Genomic DNA, 20733 nt, shown 5'->3' on the forward strand with positions numbered 1-20733 from the left:
AAGCACCTAAAAATTTGTTGCCAGCATGAGGGACAAAAAATTATTCTCCTTGGCTACATGTACACAAGAAGCATCTGTCTACAGAAGTTACTGTTGGAAGAGATGTTCCAACAAAACTTCTGTCAATAGCTCACATCTATACATAAAAGTGGATCATCTTTTGACCCAGTTTATTGACAAAAGGGCAGTCCCGCATCTACATAGCTTTTCTGTCAACAGTTTCTGTTGACAAAACACATTTTGTGTGTAGATGCTCCTTGAGTTTTGTCGACAAACCCCCAGTTTTGTCTACAAAACTCTCTAGTGTAGATGTAGCCCTTAATGCTTGAGACTAGGACAAGAGGTAATTATCCTAAATTGCAACAAGGGAGGATTAGGTTGGTCATTAGGAAGAATGGTCAGAGCAGTTAAGCACTGGAATTAATTGCCTAGGGAGGTTGTGGAATCTCCTTACTGAAGATTTTTAAGAGTAAGTTAGACAAACTCCTGCCTGGGTTGATCTAGATGTTGTTTGCTCCTGCCATGATTGCAGGGGATTGCATATGATGACCCCTTGAGGTTCCTTCCAGTTCTGTGATTCTGTGGTTCCTTGATGTAGTCCTGTTTTTTTTTTACAAGTAAAGTACACAAAGTCCTGTTTCCCTGATCACAGGAGTAATACTCAGCAGGACACTGTTTCTTTGCTGCCGCTTTCCAGGCCCACCTTTCAATCCTGTCCTCTGCCCATAGGAACAATGTCCATATTCCCACTCAGAACTATGCTTGAGATATTTTCTCTATCTTTCTGCTGGCTCTGTCTTGCTTTCTGGTTGCTTTCAGACTATGACGCACACAAAAAATACTCATTAGCTGAGCACCAGCAATATCTGAGTAAGAAAATATTCATCATTCCACTACCACTAACAACATCTCTCAGCATATTCTCTCTCTCAAGACCCCAACATCAAGAAGATATGCCCCTATCTTATGAATTTACAATTTCAGGAGAAAAATATGTGATGGGGAAAAGGAATGTTCATATATGCATCTATCTATAGAATATATTTTATTTAATAAATATGAGTGTCAACAATATCCAATAATAATCATAATATGAGGAGATACACATCTCACAGAGCTAGAAGGGATCTCAGGAGGTCATCAAGTCCAGTCCCCTGTCCTCTTGGCAGGACCAAGCACCATCCCTCACAGATTTTTTTTTTAAATCCATTTGCCCCAGACTCCTAAATGACCTCTTCAAGGGCTGAGCTCACCACCCTGGGTTTAACAGGCCAATACACAAACCACTGAGCTATCCCTCCCTGTATCCTTGGCTGCTGCATCAAAGCTAATTGGCATATTTCTTTTGGGATTTGCAGTAGAGATAATTTTTTAGGATACAATAGTCTTATAGATCATTTTACAGTGGTGACATTTCACATTTCCCCAGACGTCTTTGATTGGGTGTTTGGAAACAATGGTATGCCATACCAGAGGACTGATAATACAATATGATAAGTGTGATATACACACACGTGTATCTTTTCCTGTCTTACATTCCTAAATGTGGAATGTCTTATAAAATATAAATAATTTACAGAACATGTTGTCCATTATTAAGTGTCATGCAGAATGTACTTAGTAACTAAGGTTTTTTTTCTTTTGTGTTGTGGAGTGCAGACATTCTGATGATGGGGCAATGATGGACAGACATAGTAGGAAGCTGACAAGCTTTTCTAAGGAAAAAGAAAGTATACTTTCTAAATGTTGATAGAAAGTGTGCAATGCCAATAAAAGTGTAATTTAATTGGCTGTTGACACTGTTAAGCTGTATTTATATCACTTCTTATTGGTAGATATGAAGACATAAAAGACCTTTCCAGATTGATCATTTCTATTAAGCCAAGTAAAACTATCATATCTTTTTTTGGAAATAACTACTAGCTTATGTGTATCAAGAGCTGCACATAAATCTAATAACTACAACATTCTTATTTGACCCTATTGTTTTATAAACCCTACTGGTAATCCTCAAAGGAAATCCTTAATGCTGTGTAAAAGCTGAAAGCTTGACTGGAATGTATCAAATATTTCCTTTCAGCTTAATTATTTCAGCATCTGTCTCGTCACCACCATTTCTATAGCCTTTGTAGGAAGGATAGCTAAAACAGGATTATAATTTTGGAAGTTCTTTCTCATCCAGATGTGACTTTTTAGGACCTGGTGCTACAGAAGATTTCAGGTCTACTGGAAAATAACTAATAGTAAATTATACCAATTTTAGGAATGACTTAAACTTGGTGTACCATACACAGAAGGAATACATGATTACTGTATTGGAATACTAATTCCATCCCCCACATATGATTTCCTGAGGTATTGTTCTGAGATGAAAACATTTATTATTTACACGGTGCCATTGTTTTTTTGCACATAACTGCGAGCAGATAAAAAGGCAACAAACTAATTTAGGAGGCGATATACACAGTTAGATTCCCTTACCATATGGTGTGGCCTGTTTTAATTTATGCTGTTATTCCTTCTAATTACTTCCTGTTGCCTCACAGCATGTGTGTTTTAACCAATTTAATATTCCCTTACACTTTAGACTCAGTGGTCCAAATTTAGAGGTGATGTAAGGTAAACTGCGTGAATCTAAGGGACTCTAGCTAGCTGCATGAGGGTCTGATTCTGTGTCACATACACAGTGAGGAAACCAGAAAATGGTAGTAATTTCACAGTCTATATCTAGAATAACTATAGAATAGAATAACTCTAGATCCAGAATAACTTTTGATTTTGGCACAAGGTCTTTGAAAAGCTTAATGATTATATTCAAAAACAGGAAAACAAGCAATTAATGCTCATGGGAATGGCTAATGACAGTTCATCCAGTGGGCAGGGGATGGACAGACTACTACTTTAGCTCAAGCTGTAGCATCACCTTTACTAAGCAGTGGAGGCGCCAGGTTCAAGCTGGCCTAAAGGCAGTTATAAGTGGGGGCTTGTTCAGGATTTCAAGGGAGTCTCTGAAGCTCCTAAGGTTTCACACTTTGTTAGAGGCACTGTTACAAACTGTCCCAGTATTCATCTAGGTTGTCACCAGTATGTTGTGAGTGGACCCGCTTTTCTGGATCCTTCGTGCTTCCAAATTGAGTCTCATCACAGTTTCAACACTGGAATCTGAAAGCACATTTCCAGGATCAGACCTCTTGGGACTCTTGCTGCCATCCTACAACCCTGGAGCAGTGCCTGAGATGTCCCGAGAACTGCCTTCCAGCCCCCACACCGGCCTTTATATCTACTCCATATAGGCTGTTGGAACATTGGGTCCAGAAGCTACTTCTACACTTGCCCCCTCCCATCGGCGGCAGCATGGTAATGAGTCAATTTGAAACAGGCTAATTAGGCACTAATTTGCATATTCAGTGCCTCATTAACATGATGATGGCCATGTGAATTTCAAAGTGCAGACGTCAAATTGCAGATTAACAGTGAAGATGGGGGCAGCTTCAAAATAAATGCCCCACTTCGACATTCCCTCACTCCCACAGAACTAGGTGGGGGTAAGAGAATCTCAAAGTGGGTTGCTTATTTTGAAGCTGCCCCCGTCTACACTGTCAATCTGCAATTCAAAGTCTGTTCGCGTGGCCACCATTATGCTAATGAAGTGCTGAATAAGCATGTTAGCACCTCATTAGCCTGCTTCAAATTGCTTTGTTACCATGCTACCTCCAATGGGAGGAGGGGAGTGGAGAAGCAGCCCTAGATTAATTCCTTCTATGGCAACTTGGCAGGGAAGCAAGGAACACAGATTTAGTAAAGGCTCATCTACGGTTGCTGTTCTCTAATAAGAACTCAAAAGCAAAAGAGAAAGTCCATAGATACACTCCTCCCTTGTCTGATCTTATTCCTTCCATAAATCAGCATTTCAGGCAGACTTCTCCTGAAATTCCTTCTTGTGTGTGAAGATGACTGGCCCCTCTACCTGGAGCAGTTCCATGCTTTAAAATAGGCCCACAACTCTAAATCATGAGACCAAGATGCTGCAGACCCACCACTTATGTTTATACCTACCTCCGTAGGTATCTATGCAAAAAGAAGAAAAAAAATGTTTCATTCCAGGAATTGAGAGAGAATCAAAGTAATTGGTCCCAGATTCCAGTCTTGACATGTATTAGTTGTAGTCTTTTTGTGAGGAGCCCAACATCTTTCCAGGGCAGGAAGGTTGTTTGGCATGCAATATAGTGGGCATGATTTGGGCTTGTGCATGGTTTAGGTTTTGGGTATGGTTCAGACTTGGGTAGTCAGAGTCCTACGTTTCCTACACATGGAAAAAGATAGAGTTGATTATATGACTCAGACTTACCCCACTCTGTCACAGAGGCCATGTACGATTCCTCCAGTACTGGCTTTCAGGACCTATCCAAGAAAAGAACGGAATTATGGAAAATGGCAAAAAAGAGCTGATACAAATTGCAGAAAGTGGGAAAAAGGATAAATTTAGTTTTAATCCTGCTGACTAGGCAGCCATGTCAGCCAGACACAGATGTGGATCTGCACAGAAGGGGAAAAGGTCAGCGGGAAAGACTGCCTGGAAAGTTATTGTACTAGCTGAAGGTACTAGCTAAAGCCATGACAGTAGATGAGATTGCCCAGGGATAAATGTAAAGAGATCAAGTGGAGCAGAGCAAGGACAAACTTGTGCAGAATATCAAAGGTAAAGAGAATTGACAACCAGATCTGTGGAAATAATCTAATCTCTGGAAATTGTTGCCATAGTGAATAAAATGCCAAGGTATTTGGGGGGGCTTTATTTTATTTTATTTTATAGCAGGTTAATTTATCTTAAAAGGCTTAATCACCCAAAGGACCCTGGGAGAGGTGAGGGAAACACCTTGGTTTAATTCATCTCCTTTGTGAGGAAAACAGGTCCTTTGCTATTTTATTGACAAAGAATTTCTCTGCAGCTACCTGCAAATGGGAAGTTCAAGATCAGAGAGTATAACATTGTGATTTTTTAACTATTGAGAAATTCATTGTTTTATTAGAAAGAAACACAGAGACAACATCCAAACATATGCCCACACATCTATGCAGTACTAGGTCTAATGAGTAGACCTAGTATTAGAGAGACAGTATTTAGGACCTTTTGTAACTCCAAATGTATCAGAAGTGAGCTCTGGTCTGGATAGAATCTGCCATCTTCACCAAGGAATTATGCACATGGTTGGACTGTGGCCCCGCATTTGTCTCATATGCCATGCTTTTTTTTTTTTGGTAGGAAAAGAGGAGCCGGTCCAGAGCCAGCTCCCCCCACATCTCTGCCCCCCAGAGTTCCCATGGCTGGGGCTGCCAGCAGGGTTCTTGCCACTGTGGGGCTCTCAGGAGCTCCTGTTCCCGCAGCTGGGTCCCTGGGACTGGAGCTGCTGGTGAGGATCTGTGCCCCAGCTGGTTCCCAACCCTGGGACTGCCAGGGTTCCCCTGGTCCCAGCCAGGTCCCTGGGGCTGGAGCTACCACTGACTCCCATTCTGGAGCTGCTGCGGTTTCCTGGGTCCCATCCAGTGGCTTGGAGCTGGAGCTGCCGACGTGGCTTCACGTCCCAGCCGGATCCAGGCCATGTGGCTGCCATGGTTCAAACCCCAGCTGGCTCCCAACCATCACAAAAAAGCCCTGCTCATGAGCCAGTTCTGTTACAAACTTACTAATTACTAAGGCCAGGCAGGACCATTGTCTTGTAATCTGAACTGCGGTAGTGTATCGGCCGTAGAACTACCCCAACATAGTTCCTTGAGTAAATGGTTTAGAAAAAAAAAATCTTGATTTAAAAACTGTTAGTGATGGAGACCCTTGCTAAATTGTTGCAATAGCTAATTACTTCCACTGTTAAAATTTTATTTCTTATTTCCAGTTTGACGGGAGGGAAGGGACTGTCATTTGCCATATGGCCAAGCACATTGTGGTCTCCAGGCACTACTGCAGTGTAAATCTTTAATAACAATATTTATCTAGTTTTTCCTCTTGCATATCCAATATTCTCCAGTATTAAAAAAGTTATAACCCTAGCTGAATGGCTTCAGCAATACTTCAGCCTCTCACTCAGAAAACACACGTTGCACCTCCTGGGTCCAGCACCCTTGGGACCAAAGCAGTCCTGGATGAGGGAATTTGCCAGACTGGGTGAGGGGAGGATGTCAATGCCCTGAGGCCTCCCCTCCTGGCCACCAGCCCCAGTTACTCTTCAGATACCACTTGCAGCTCCCTGGGTCTGGGACGCTGGCCTCCAGGTCCCGGCTGAGCCACGGGTGCCAGTTTCCCAGCCCCAGCCTTGGTTTCCTTGCCTTGGCAGTTGTGTCCTCACCACTCCCCAGCCTTCTTCCTGGCTGGTTCCCTCACCCTTTTTTTAACCTTCCACCTTCCCCTGGCCACCCACGTGTCAGCCTCTGCCCTGCACTTCTCTGCCACTCTAGTCAAGGCACCGCACACTGTGTATGTCACTTACTAGTTGCATGCCACAAAGATCAGTGTGCACCTGCTCCTGCAGTAACCCCCTAGCCTTTCTGCTGCTCCATGGGCAGCTTCCTGTGATCAGTTACCTGCCCAGCTAACTGCACCCAACTTTCTGCTGGCTACCCAGCCACCTCCTTGGCCCTGTGATTCCCTGGCCAGCTGCCTGCCAGCATCCTAGCCCCATGGTTTCCCAACCCCATGGCTCCCTGGCAGCGCTGTTCCCTGGTGGCTGTGGCCCTGCTGCTTTCCAGCTAGCTCCCCAGCTATTGGAGCCCACTGACTTATCACCAGCTTCCCTCTTCCTTCTCCTGTAGGGGCTTGGCAGGGACTCCAGGAGGTGCTCTGTCCTCAGCCCCAGAGCCCGCCCGCACCCCCGACCGCCTTCCCCTCTACTGCAGCAAATCTGCAGAGGCTCCACTTCTGGCCAGGGCCAGGCTGCTGGCCCTGCTTTGGCCCAAACTTCTGCTCCACTGATGCAGGTCTGGCCCCAACCTTGGATGTTGCTGGACAAGACACCACCTGATTTAAGAGACTGAACCTGTATTAGAATATACATCTAGAGAAAATGTTTTGTTCTGTTTATAAGGTGTGCTGGCTAACTATAACTAGGGTGACCATATCTCCCTGTCCCAAATTGGGGACAGGGAGATGGGGCAGCTTCTCCAAGCCCCAGGGAGCCAGGAAGGAGGTGGCAGCTGCCAGCGCTCCCCAGGAGCCTTGGGAAAGAGGCAGCTGCCCATGCTTCCCCTTCTTCCCTGAGACTCAGGGAAGTGAAGTCGGGGAGATGGTTCAAACAGGGGACAATGACTCCCTTTTAAAAAATAAGTTGGGACACCTTTTTGGTGTCCCATATACGGGATCAGCCCACCCAATCTGGATGGATGGTCACCCGAAGTATAACAGTACAAAATTTAAAACATCACAGACATGGAGCTGTGTTAGTCTGCAGCTTCACAAAAAACAATTAGTTTTGTAGCACCTTAAAGACAAATAAAAATAATAAATTTGTTAATCTTTAAAGTCGCTACAGATCTGCTTGGTTTCTGTAAAACATCACTGTACCACAAGCTTTCTTGACCTATTGTTAATCCTGCTTAAGTGTTCAGTGTAAGAAAACAGAATTCTAAATAAGATATTCCACCATGCCAGAGTGAAGTGAGCCTGAGGCAAAGTTAAACAGAGCCTCACAATAAACTGCAGCATATTCTGTCACAAAACTAGAGATGATAATGAATCTACCAGACTGACTGTGTTACACAGTTTAGCAGTTAAATCTGTCCTTTCTCCTTTGTTGCAGCTGATATTTTTTCACCAGTAACCTACATTCCTACCTCCTAAATTATAGAAGATGCTAAAAAAACTTCATGCCCACTTTACCAGGCTACTAATCCTATTCACAAGCCTCATGCTAAGTATGAATGAGGAAGTGACACCACAGGAATAGGAATGATCTGGTGGTCTGACCAAATTCCAAATTTAACTTTAAATTTAATTCCTTCACATTTCCTTTGGAGCAACTCTTCAATTAATTTTCTAAAAGAGATAGAAACAAAAAGGGCACTATACTGTGTTCTGTTGCTTTTGTAGTGACTGCTGTTTCTCAGCCCAGACTCATATTTACAACATATAGGCTACGTCTACACTAGCACACTATGTCGAAGTAGCCGATTTCAACGTAAGAACATCAAAATAGGCTACTTCGACATGTATTGTCTACACATCCTCCAGGGCTGGTGCCATCAATGTTCAACGTTGAAGTAGTGATGGAGAATGTCGAAAGGAGCCGCCCCAGAAGGAAATGCAGAGCGTCCACACACACAAGCGCTCCCCATCGAAATAAGGGGCCATCAAAGCCTAAGCCGCTCCCGTAAAGGGCTGCTCTCAGACACACTCGGCCTGCACAGCACAAGATCCACAGAGCCAACAACTGGTTGCAGACCCTGTGCACGCAGCATGGACCCCCAGCTGCAGCAGCAGCAGGAGCAGCCAGAAGCCCTGAGCTAAGGGCTGCTGCACGCGGCGACCACAGAGCCCCACAGGGGCTGGACAGAGCATCTCTCAATTCATCATCTGATGGCCGCCATGGAGGACCCTGCTATTTCGACGCAGTGGGACGCGGATCATCTACACATGCGCTACTTCAACATTGAACGTCAAAGTAGGGTGCTATTCCCATCTTCGGATACGAATAATGATTTTGACGATTCGCCACCTAACGTCGATTTCAACGTCGATTTCAACATCGAAATAGCTCACGGCATGTGTAGACACGACGCGTACTATTTCGATGTTGTGCCAGCTACTTCAAAGTAGCTGGCTAGTGTAGACGCACCCATACAAAATACCTATTGGAATTTTACAAGGTGAAAGATCTTAATACATACAAAGTTGTTATCTGGGGATTTAACTGGCAAAGTAAAATAATAGTGGAAAAGCGCAGAAGTATTGTTTTCAGTTAAGCTTCTAACAACTTTTCCCATTCACAAAGCTGTTTCTGCACATCCCAATTTCTCCAAAAGTGGCATGCTAATAAACAGCCTGAAATATGCTAATGGCACGTGTATGTAAATTCACAGCACCTCATTAGCATAAGGTCACATGATTTGGAGTCTGGAAGATGGTCTTCTGGACTCCAAAACGGCATGTAGAACAGCAGCCCTCGGGGGGTCTTCTGGAAGGAAGTCCTCCTTCCAGAGGCCCCTTCTTCATGAAAATTTTTGGGAAGAAGGGGCCTCTGGAAGGAGGACTTCCTTCTGGAAGGCCCCTGGGGGTTGCTCATCCACATGCCATTTTGGAGCCCGGAAGACCATCTTCTGGACTCCAACTCATGCGACCTTATGCTAATGAGGCACCAGGAATTTACATACATGCCTCATTAGCATATTTCAGGCTGTTTACTAGCAAAGTGGCATGTGTAGAAACAGCCAAAGGCAATTACTAGCAGTTTGAAAAGAGCTTCCCAAACTTGTAGTGAAATGAAATACCCATAACCCAGTGAACTATTGCTCTACATTTTTTGTTGTTCAGATGTTGACTTTGGCTTCATGCACAATGAACGTAGATTGTAGATAGATAAGTCTAAGAAGGAAAGCAATATATAGTACACTCAAAAACAGCCAGCTAAAAAGTACTATGCCAAGGAGTGGTCGTGTGTTTTTTATTGGATTATGGCAAGGTTCTATTGTGTGTGGGGATACAACTGACATCAATACAGGTTGCACCTCTCCAGTTTGGTACTTTCTCATCCAGCAACATCTGTCATCTGGCAGCAACATGGCTATTGACAGAGGAGATAATAGCAGGCAGATGCAGGAGCTTCAGCAGAACTGAGAAATGGAGTGCCTGCCTTCCCAGCAGCTGCAGGAGAGGGAGATGCCATGGGGCTGGGACCCAGACTCTTCACCTTCTCCACAGCAGTGGGAGCAGAGAGGCTGCCATGGGGCTGGAAGCTGGAGCCCCATCTGCCCCACGGGGCTGGGAGTCAGAGCCCCCTGCCTATCCTGTGGCATGGGTGAGAAGGTACTGCCAGGAACCCTGTGGCAGCCCCTGGAAGCCTGGGCTGGGGCCAGAGTCCAACTTCCCTTGTCCTGCAAAATCTCTTGTCCAGGACCTGTCAGGTCCCGAGCATGCCAGATAAGGGAGGTACAACCTGTAGGTGTACATGTATTGGCAGAACATGATACTGGAGATGCTCTTATGGGAGCTCAGTTTGGTTTTACAGTTTTGTTTATAATTGGGTTATATTTTAAATTTTTTCTCCCCCGCACATAAAGCTTCTCACAGAAATTCAAAGAGCTCTTCAATACTTATGTCACAACCTTGATCTGTAACCCTAGGCTCAGGTAACTTATGCCTCCTCCAAGCCTCAGACTTTGAAATTTAACCTTGTTATCTTTACTTTACTCTACTCCCTTATTCCATATAGCCTGTCCCCAGGAGTGTAATGCATGATGATCAATATGGTAGGAGCTTTTTGAAGATGTCAGAAAAATCCAGGCATGACAGCTCCACTCCAGACTTTTAAGAGTTCATTAAAAGAGAACCCATGAATGAAGTCTGTTACTTGTCATCTAGAGATGTGTTCTTTACCTTCCCAAGCCCAGAGTTTTAGTGGAGATCCCAGCTCAGAAGCTGCTGGGTCTTCCATTCTCTGAAGCTGATCTTTATGCCATCTTCCTGGTAGCCCAGGCTCCCTGTTGTCCCTGATGCCTTATGATTTAGTTACAAGTACCTTCATCAAGAACTCCACTATGAAGCCTCTACGAGCTCCAGGCCAGTCCCAAGCCTGGATCAAGGAGGAGGGTTGGTCGGATGAGTGTCGATTCACTGACCATGAAACAACAATATGAATGAAATCTGATGCCAGTACAACTAAATGATAAAAGATGCCAGCTTGGACGTCGCCCAAATAGACAAGGTCCACAATACCAATCGAGTAATCGGGGTTGGGTCCTGCTCATGAACAGGGAAAAGATTGTGCAGCGATGGACGAGATATTGCACTGATCTATACAAAGCACAGTTGGACCCAAGTGTCTCAGAGAGACTGACTGAAGAACTTAAAAAGATACCTCCACCGAGCACTGAGAGAGAGACTGATATTTCAAAGCAGGAAGTAGAAAAAGCAGTGAAATTACTAAAGAACAACAAGAGCGCTGGAAATTATAAGATCATAGGAAAGATGATCAAATACAGCGGAGAAAGCATGATTCAGGAAATACGCCAACTATGTAATATAGCATGGAAAGAAGGGAAAGTGCCTAAGGAATGGACAAGATCTGTGCTAGTGACAATACCCAAGAAAGGAAGTACATTGGAGTGCAAGAACTACAGAACGATTGCCCTAATGAGTCATCTAGGTAAGGTGCTGATGATGATACTGACTGAGAGATTAAGATCGTAGATAAAAGAACATATAGCAGACAAGCAAGTGGGGTTCAGAAAAGATAGAAGTACCATACAGCAGATATTGGCACTAAGCCTGATAGCAGAGAAAGCTCGACGAAAGAACAAGAAAGTACACGCTTGCTTTGTTGAGTTTCAAAAGACGTTTGACACTATGGATCAGAAAGTGACTTGGGTGGTGTTGGAGTCATACGGAGTGGATACAAGACTGATACAGTTGTTGAAGGATATCGATAACAATGCAGAGGCAGCGGTGAGAACATGCAGGGAGTTGGGAAGTTGTTTTAAAACAAGTAGAGGTACAAGACAAGGAGATCCAATATCACCAAGTATCTTCATGGCACATCTAGAGAGAGCCATGGACAAGATCAAGGAAGAGATAGTAGGGATATCTGTGCATGGGAAAAGAATTAACAACTTGAGGTTTGCAGATGATATAGTTATCAATGAGGAAGATGAGGAAAAGCTAGCAAAAATGGTGCAGGTGCTAAATGAAGAAGGGAAGCAGTACAGGCTGATTATGAACATTGATAAAACAAAAACAGTGGTATTTGGAGATAAGGAAGTACGAAGGAAGATCAGTGTTGATGATATTGAACTAGAAAATGTAGAGACGTTCACATATCTGGAGAGTAACAGGATGTATGATCTAGACTGTAAGAAGGAAATAGCGACTAGAATAATGAAAGCAAGAGCGAGTTTGAAGGTGATGGATAAGAATTGGAAAAGCAAAGCAATTAGCTTAGGAACAAAGCTCAGCATCTTGAAAATGTGTGTATTCAGTAGCATGTTGTATGGATGTGAGACATGGGTGATAACGAAATATTCAAAAAGAAGAATGTTGGCATTCGAAAGGAGTGATATAGAAAGATTCTGAGAATAGAATGGATGCAAAAGGTCACCAATGAGGAATTACATAGAAAGATACAGCTGAAAGAGAACCTACTGCAGAAGGTTATAAAACGGGAGCTACAACTATTTGGGAATATTTGCAGATTGAAGGACGAATGAAAAATCAAGACCCTGGTATTCGGCATAATGGACGGTTTGAATAGGAGTGGCAGACCCCTCAGAGAATGGATAGGTGTTACAGTAGATTAGTGCAGAGCTAGTATACAGAAACTAAGCTACTCCGCCCTGGACAGGGAAAGATGGAAGGAAATAGTGAGAGAGGCATCAGACACCAACAGGCCCTAACCCTGCGGTTATTGATGATGATGATGACCTTCACCAAGACCCTGCAATAATCCTCCTCCTGCAGTCAAGATTCAACTCTCCCTTCCAACAATCTTTGTTCACTGTAGGAATTTGAATGAATATTCCATGGTGGTTCATAGTGGGCATCTACGCCATTTTCAGATGTGAAATCAGTGCCTCATCTCCTCCCTCAGGTTTTATTTCCCACAATCTCATACATAAAATCACATTTATTTGACATGTTACCTAAAAGTCTTTACAGGTTTAAAGAAAGATCAATGCATTTCCTACCCTGGAAATGTCTTTTTCTTATCAATTTAAAGAAAGTAACATTTGTATTCCAAATAAACAGTAATTGAAAATATTTGTTCCCCTTTTCACAGCCTCCAGCATATGACAGTCCAAGCAAACATTTTATGGTTTGTATACCACAAACAATTATGATCTATGCTTGTTAATTTATTATTAATTTAACATTTTAAAGCTTGACAAACCTTAAGTTTAGTTGCATCTGTTTCAACCTCATGTGCTCCTAAAAGAGTTTTATGAAAATTATAGCTTAGTTTGAATTTATGTTCTTGAAATTATCTTTGCTGTAAAATTCCTTCTATCATCACTGCAAATGTGTGTCATCCCTCTAAATTTAGGTTAGATTTGTAATGTATTATGTATGCTGGCAGTTCTGCTATGAGGGAGGTTTTTTGCCTCACTAATACATATCATCTAAATTTTAACCTATATTGTATCCTAATCTTTTTGTAGACTATCTTGATAGTGAATAATTGATTAAACTTTGCCTCCCTTACTCTGCAAGGGAAGAAGTAAGAAATTTGTTAGGCCATAAAAAATGTGTTAGCTGTGTAAACATATGCATAAATGTATGTTAATTGTAAATTAATTTTATGAAAAAATGTCAGTGAATCAGTTTTTGCTTGATTGTAGGTTATAAAATGATTAATGCTATTCTACCAGTGTACATACAGTTCTAATCACGTGAATATCAGGTGTCCTAAAACTGTTAGAGCAATTAAATCAGTAATCCTTCTTTGCTTTGGCACAGTGCTTCTTTGGGCTAATTTGTTTACAGGGGATAAGTATATCTCTTTAACAAAACCTGTATGTACATTCAATGTACATTCAAATTATATTCTAATTGCTAGACTAGATTTATTCCTGCTGTGACTCCATTAATGATGTTTGCCCAATAATGTGACATTAGAAGAAGGTTAAGCTGGAAAAAAGTGTCTTAATTTTCTTTCTGTTTACAGAAAGAAACAACAAAAATGTGTATATTTGTTAGAGAGCATGATAGTAATACCGAGTTCTGATGTAGCACTTTTAATCAGTGTATCTCAAAGCACTTTACCAAGAAGGTAAGTATCGTTATGATGCACACAGTAGACTGGAATCTGTAAGTTGTATGTTATTGCATTACAACTCAAGCAGACTTTACTATATATACATAGAACACTACCATAACGCAGTTGACCTCTAAGGTGAATGTTAGCAGCCACCTGGCAGCTAACACAAACACAGGGACTGTGTAAGACTGGCCAGGGGCTACATGGCAAACTCAGGGTAAGTGTCATGAAATTTTTAAGCAGCCATGATATCAAATTGCGTGGGGAGAGGTGGGAGTTGTGGAGGGAACAGTAAAATGGAAATTTTGGAGTGTGTGTGTGTGGCTGGGAGAGCAAGGAAGATGAATAAAAGCACAAACACTGGATAATATCCTCTTGTGTGCATCACAGTGACTATACTATTTAATACACACTCTTGACTCATTTCACACCGATACAAGAAATTTATTTGCCAGAGGAAAGAACAGCTACCTTGTACATGTGGCTAAACAACTGTTAGCATTAATACCAATATATAGGACAAAATTGTGGTGAAAATCAAGTTTGTCATCTGCTTTCCATTAGTGTGGGTCAATTCTAGATTAACAAACAGACTTTAATCTTAATTTAATCTTAAATGTCCAGGAGTCACCCAGTAATCAGACATGGTATTGTGGAAAAGGTTGGCAACAAATTGTTGCCATACTCTGAAAAACTGTACTAGTTTATATTTACCATCAAGAAATGAAGATAGTGATATCCTATATGATTTCAGATACCAAGATATAAGCATGAATTAAATGTCAAAATGGAGTATAGTATTAAAAATGCAATAGTAATTTTACAATGATTTGTTCATGTCCCTTCAGCATACACAAGAAAAAAAATCAGAGAAAATAACTTAAAAAAGCAGATTGATGCAAAGATATCACAATAAAAGTTAAAAGTGAAATTCACACTAATACAAAAGTCTGTTCAAAGTTACTTTTTGTCTATAAATGAAACTCTTTATATGTATTAGTGGATTTATGTCATGTTCATAGCCTTGCATCAGCCCTCTCGATAGAGTGAATTTTACCCTCTCATTTAAAGGCAAATTTCCAAATTAATATAATAAGATAGGATATGTAGTATACCTTTCAATGCATGTCCAGGCATTGTATTTTCACCTACATTTATTTGTTCTGCCCTTTTTTAAAGCACAGAACTGTTACACTTCGTAGACAACCAGTTGGTGGCTTGGGTTTAAGTATAAAGGTATGTATAGGTTTTTATTTTAATTTCTCCTCTTTAACTTCAATATGTTTTGCGCATGATGGTCACTGTTGAGGTTTCATTATTTATACATATTTCTTTCAGGGTGGAGCTGAGCACAAAGTGCCTGTCGTCATATCAAAAATATTTAAGGACCAAGCAGGTAAAATAGATCTGTCTGTAATCAAGTAGGCTTCTAGTGCTTTTACATATGAGTTTTGTTGTTTGTCTGTTTGTTTTTGTTTTTTTTTAATTAAGTTCATTGTAACTCAGAATTAAGTATATTTCTGGGGCACTATATCACCATTTTGGTATCTTTAAGTTTGTTCAGCAAATAATGAATGGTCGTATATGGAGAATTGTCTCTTGTTCTGATTTAAACTAATTTCTTGTGTTATGAAGTTATTTGAAAATGTGAGTTAAAATACAATCTGATAAATACTCATTTCAGAAATATTTTGACAGTAGCACATTCTGGTCATAAACACTTCCTTTAACATTCATTTTGGGGGGAAATTAAGTGACATGAAAAAAATGACTACATCAGTTAATTTTAATAACACAGGATAAACAAGTAGAAACCAAGTATAAACCATACTGTATAATTAAACCTACCTGATTCAAACAGGCAGCCATCAACAAAGCTCTCTCTGTGTGTGTGTGTGTGTGTGTGTGTGTGTGTGTGTAAACACACAAAAATCAGTGCTCTAAAATGCAGAATTAAAGCATTAAACTGACAGTCTCCCAGTCCAGCTAAACTAAAGATCTTACGTACCCATTAAACCCTTCTTTAAGGATGGAGTTTATCCCAACAGAGAGGGCGATACAGTGACCTTCACTCTTAAAAGTACACAGCATAAGCATGACAAGAAAACACATAGTACAAAAATTAAAACAGGCAATTGCGTATAAGAGGAATACCATTATTTTATAATTGACACAATCATCCTAAACTGAAGTTAAAAAACAAAAAAAGGCCATCATGGGCACAACGGATCACTCCGAAATTGTGCTTGTACGTTTAAGTTAAATAATCAGACACATAATTTGTAATAATCATATATTTTTAATAATTTCAATACACAAACAATGGGTTATATAGGAATACTGTATTGGGTGCATACACTTATTTTTGATGGGGAGAGGAAGTAAAAATCTGTCCCTAAAGTGCATTTGTTGAAGGATATCCTGTGACTGTATTCTTGAGGAAGGCTGTGAGTAGCCTTGAGTAGAGAATAACACCATACCAGCCTAAGCCCACAAAGTGGGGATTCATATTCCTGTGTACTGTGGAGCAGAGCTGCTGTCATTCCCTTTTTTGGACTGACAAAGGTGTGTACCGTAAATGAGCCAAGGAAATGGCAGAATAATGGCCAAAAGGCCAGCAAACAGTGTAGAGCACTTACCTAGTAAAAAGAGTGTGGGACAAGCTGTACATATGCATTGCTGCTGCAGCTTGGGGCTGAAGATCTGTCCTTCAACTATCAGTCCTCCATCAGTCCTTCAACTATACAGGTAAGTGGACAAACTAGTTATGTTAGCTGGACTCTCTGTAGTAATAACGCCTCTGTTCTGAACTATTCTAAGACAACACCACAGAAGATGACTGACTCTGATGGTTATTACAAGATAGGAGTTGCTGATCCAGTTAGGCTTCTTTCTTACAGTTTATCTGATGGAAACCTAATCAGATACAACTGTCATTGCTGACTTTGGGGAATGGTAATTTTCTGTCTCTGGGATATCTTCTCTATTGGTAGGCAATACAAAAAGAGGACCACCCCTAATAATATTCTTAAGGGTGAAAACTGAAATAAAATGTGTGTATAGCTACATATGTATATTAGAAGATTTACCCAACCTTGCTTGGTTCCTTCAGGGCAGGGGCTGAGGCTGTAGAGGGGGAGGTACAGGAGTCAGGCCTGGGGGTGAGCAGGGGCTCAGGGCAGGGGCTGGTTATGTTTGGGGTTGCTGGAGTCGGGGTAGGGGATTTAAGAGGGGTTCAAAATAGGGCATGGGAGGTTCTGGAGCCAGGGTTCAGGGTGGGGCAGAGGGATGGAGTGTGTGTGAAGTGCAGGACTCAGGGTTGGGTGTGCAGAGTGCAGGAGATGGCTGGGACTGTACCGTCGGGTGGCATGCACACTGCCTGAACAGCAGCTCCCCAGAACTTGCTATGAGAGAGTCCTCACTGCCCAGATGGAAGGTGGAATTTGTCCTCCACCCCCTGCTGGCCCCATCATGTTATAACTGTCCTAGTCCCCATTTCTGGCCACTTACTGCCCTCCTGTGGTTGTTACACAGTAAAATTGTCCCTGCTAGCAGCCCCCTTCCTTTCCATGTTACTAAGAACAATCAAACCCTTATGTTCTTTGAATTTATGGTAAGAGGAAGCTGCATACCAAATTTGGTGGTCTTCACTCGTACTGTTACGAGGAGTTCTTGAACAAATGTACAGATGGGAAGAAAGACTTGCTTGTTCACACATGAACACATTCTCTCAAATATATAGTACATTTTCACTCAGAAATCTGACCTTCCAGTTCTATCAGTTAATGCAGGGATTTGGGAGGTGAATGAATGATAAGAGAAAAGCAGACTGATCTCTAGGAAGTCATGTGAATGAACATTCAGATGTGTTCAGTGTGAATATGAATTCTTGAATCTCAGGTGTTAATCATAATGAAATTGACAGCCCATCTGGAGATAGAGCTCTGATAAGAGCATTAAGATGAGCTACTACTTGAAGCAAATCAATTAATTTGAGAGTGATATCAAGGCAGGGATTTCTGTACTACTGAAAAGCCCTTGCGTCAGGCCTGCTAGTCAGCATACCAATGTAAAGCACAGCATCATCACGTCTCTACAAACTGTCAAATACATTTTGCATATTTTTATGTAGTTAATAAGTAAATACAGATTTAAGGACAACTTGTAATTTGATTTAAAACTCACTCTCTGCATCAGTGAATCACAATGTCGGAAAATTCAAAATTAAAAGAATGTAGTGCAGTGTTAGACTCAAATCTTGGCACTGCTAACAGTCCTTTATCACCAGAGCAATTTACCACTCTCAAGCATCATTCATAATGGCATTGCTGTGGTAACCACTGTTTGGTGAGGCCATGATAAAATTGTAGCTGTTAAGCCTGAGCTGCAGCAGCCTTGTATGGGTGGGAATAAGGCCTGTGCCTTTTGGTCACCTTGGTCATCTTTCCCATATACCAGTTTGGTTGTTGATTTTAGCTCAAAATGTCCCTGTTTCCGTTGATACAGAATAGATACATTTATATTACTTACACATTTATATTATTCTCTGTCTCTGTCTCTCTCATACATGCACCCATCCACCCTCTATAGAAGACAAGTGCTGCTCTCTCTAAAACCCTTCACTACCTCAATGCAGGCATTCAAGGTATATCTGAACATCAGTTAGACACCTTTGGCTGGCCAATGCCGTTTGAATTGGGCTTCCTGAGTTGTTTCATTGCAGTGGCCAGCTCCCACATGTCAGGCTCCAACCTGAGTTTGAACATCTACCATAGCTAAACAGCAGAGCGACTATCCATCCTATTGTTGGCGGGACGGTCCTATGTTTGGGATGCCAAAAAGGCATCCTGATTTCTTTTATAAAAGGGACAGATTGTCCTGTATTTCCTGCGCAGGCACAGCTGCCTGCTGGAGAGCATGTACTGTGTGTCAGTACATGCTCTCTGCAAAAGAAAGAGCCACCCAAGGGTCAGGAAAGGTGGGCTGGGGAGTGCTGTGGCTGCTCCCCACTGCTGCTTCCCCAAGGCTTGGAGGAAAGGGGGAAGCACCCTGGCTCCTCCATCCCCGCCGCTTCTGCGAGGCTCAGGGAAGGGGAGGGGGAGCACCCTCCCCTGTCCCATATGTGGCCATGGGAGATATGGCCACCCTGCTAAAGAGCAACTTAGCCAAAATCTCAGGAGCTTGAGTCAGCTGGCATGAGCCAGACGTGAGTTTTCATTGCAGTGTAGACACAGCCCCAGGTGTCTTAAGAGAGCATCTGGACTGAAAAGAGTGGTCTCTAGCTGCACTCTATACATCGAGATCGCAAGTAGGATAAGTGGAAAAATTCAATGCCATTAATTTCACTAACATCTGATTAGCAAGATAATGAGAACTGTCTACATCATATTGAACTCACTACTGCTCTTCAACACTCAAGTATCAATAGCAACAAAAATATGTCTGATCCTTCAGCTGACTAACTCCTCTCAGATGACAGCCTAGCAGCTGTGATTATGCTGTATGTAAATTCCAGATTAGATTACTGTAATTCACTCAACTGAGAGTTTAGTGTGGATGTTAAAAAGAAATTCCTCAGTATCGCATGCAGCAGCCCATTTCCTAAACAGAATAACCAAGCACACTGTGATGACTTCAGATCATATTCATATTAAATATGAATATGAAAATATCAGTATAGTTGTTTATTTAGTACTCTTATAAATTAAAAATCAAACTATAGACAACAGTACTTTCCAACTACATAGATCTGTCTCAAGCCTACACTTTCCTCAACAGCCTTCACAAAGAGGGAAAAAATATATCTGACCAGTGTCTCATTTCTTTCGTGGTCTCTTATGTATTATTTTCCATTGATGACCCACTAAATGTACCTATTATTCAGTTTGCTGGAGTGAGTGAGGGGGCTCTCAAAGCCAAACTGACAAATTAATTCAAAAACACACACGCACTTTCCAAATAAAAATTATTACATTTGAGAAACCCTAATATCGAAGTCCACACTGGTCCAATAGAAACGCACATTTTAATATGTGAGTGAAAATGTGTTAGACATGAAGTTGGCTGTAAGAGTTCACATTCTGTGAGATTGCATGGGTAAGTATAGGAAGTAGCAAAAGAAGGAGAATAGAATAAATTGACAGTGAAATCTAATATTGAATACATTCTGTGTTTGTACGGGTCTTACATATATTATGCAATCATAAACATGGCTACTATGACTTATGGTAGAGCACTAATAAAACAGGCCATAGGTTTACTATGCAGCCAAATAAAGTCAATCAATTAATTCAAGCTGAAGGCTCCTGCCTTTCAAAGGGTTCAGCCCATGTAGCTCCTAAGGTCCATATGTAATCCAAGTACTTCTGTAAGAGGAAAACAGTATAAATTGTGACAAGTTTCAGGGGGGTAGCTGTGTTAGTCTGTTGCAGCAAAAACAATGAGGAGTCTGCTAGCACTTTAAAGTCTAACACATATATCTGGGCTTAAGCAAAACTTATGCCAAAATACATGTGTTAGGTCATGTCTACAGTAGCCCAAATTTTCGAAATGGCCATGCAGATACTAACGAGGCACTGAAATACATAGTCACCACCTCATTAGCATGCCACTTCGAAATTGCCACGGCTTGCCCAAACAGGGCCCTTTTTCGAAAGGACCCCACCAACTTCGAAATCCCCTTATTCCTATCTGCTGAAGTTCCCAGAGTCCTTTCGAAAAGCCGTATTTCAGTACCTCATTAGTAATCTTCAAAATGGCCATTTCAAAGATTTGGGCTAGT

The 20733-nt window shown here is 41.7% G+C and overlaps 1 protein-coding gene across 3 annotated transcripts in view; it reads left to right on the plus strand.

The window, feature by feature from the left end:
* The window catches only part of SNTG2 (syntrophin gamma 2), a 329137-nt gene that overhangs the window by 104484 nt on the left and 203920 nt on the right, over window positions 1–20733 (plus strand). For all 3 annotated transcript variants that reach the window (XM_074988929.1, XM_074988931.1, XM_074988930.1), the window contains exons 3-4: window positions 15132–15188; window positions 15291–15348. In XM_074988929.1, coding sequence (XP_074845030.1) covers window positions 15132–15188; window positions 15291–15348 — 115 coding nt within the window. The remainder of the gene's footprint in view (window positions 1–15131; window positions 15189–15290; window positions 15349–20733) is intronic.

The sequence above is a fragment of the Carettochelys insculpta genome, chromosome 3 (assembly GCF_033958435.1).
Source record: "Carettochelys insculpta isolate YL-2023 chromosome 3, ASM3395843v1, whole genome shotgun sequence".
NCBI classification, from domain to species: domain Eukaryota; kingdom Metazoa; phylum Chordata; order Testudines; family Carettochelyidae; genus Carettochelys; species Carettochelys insculpta.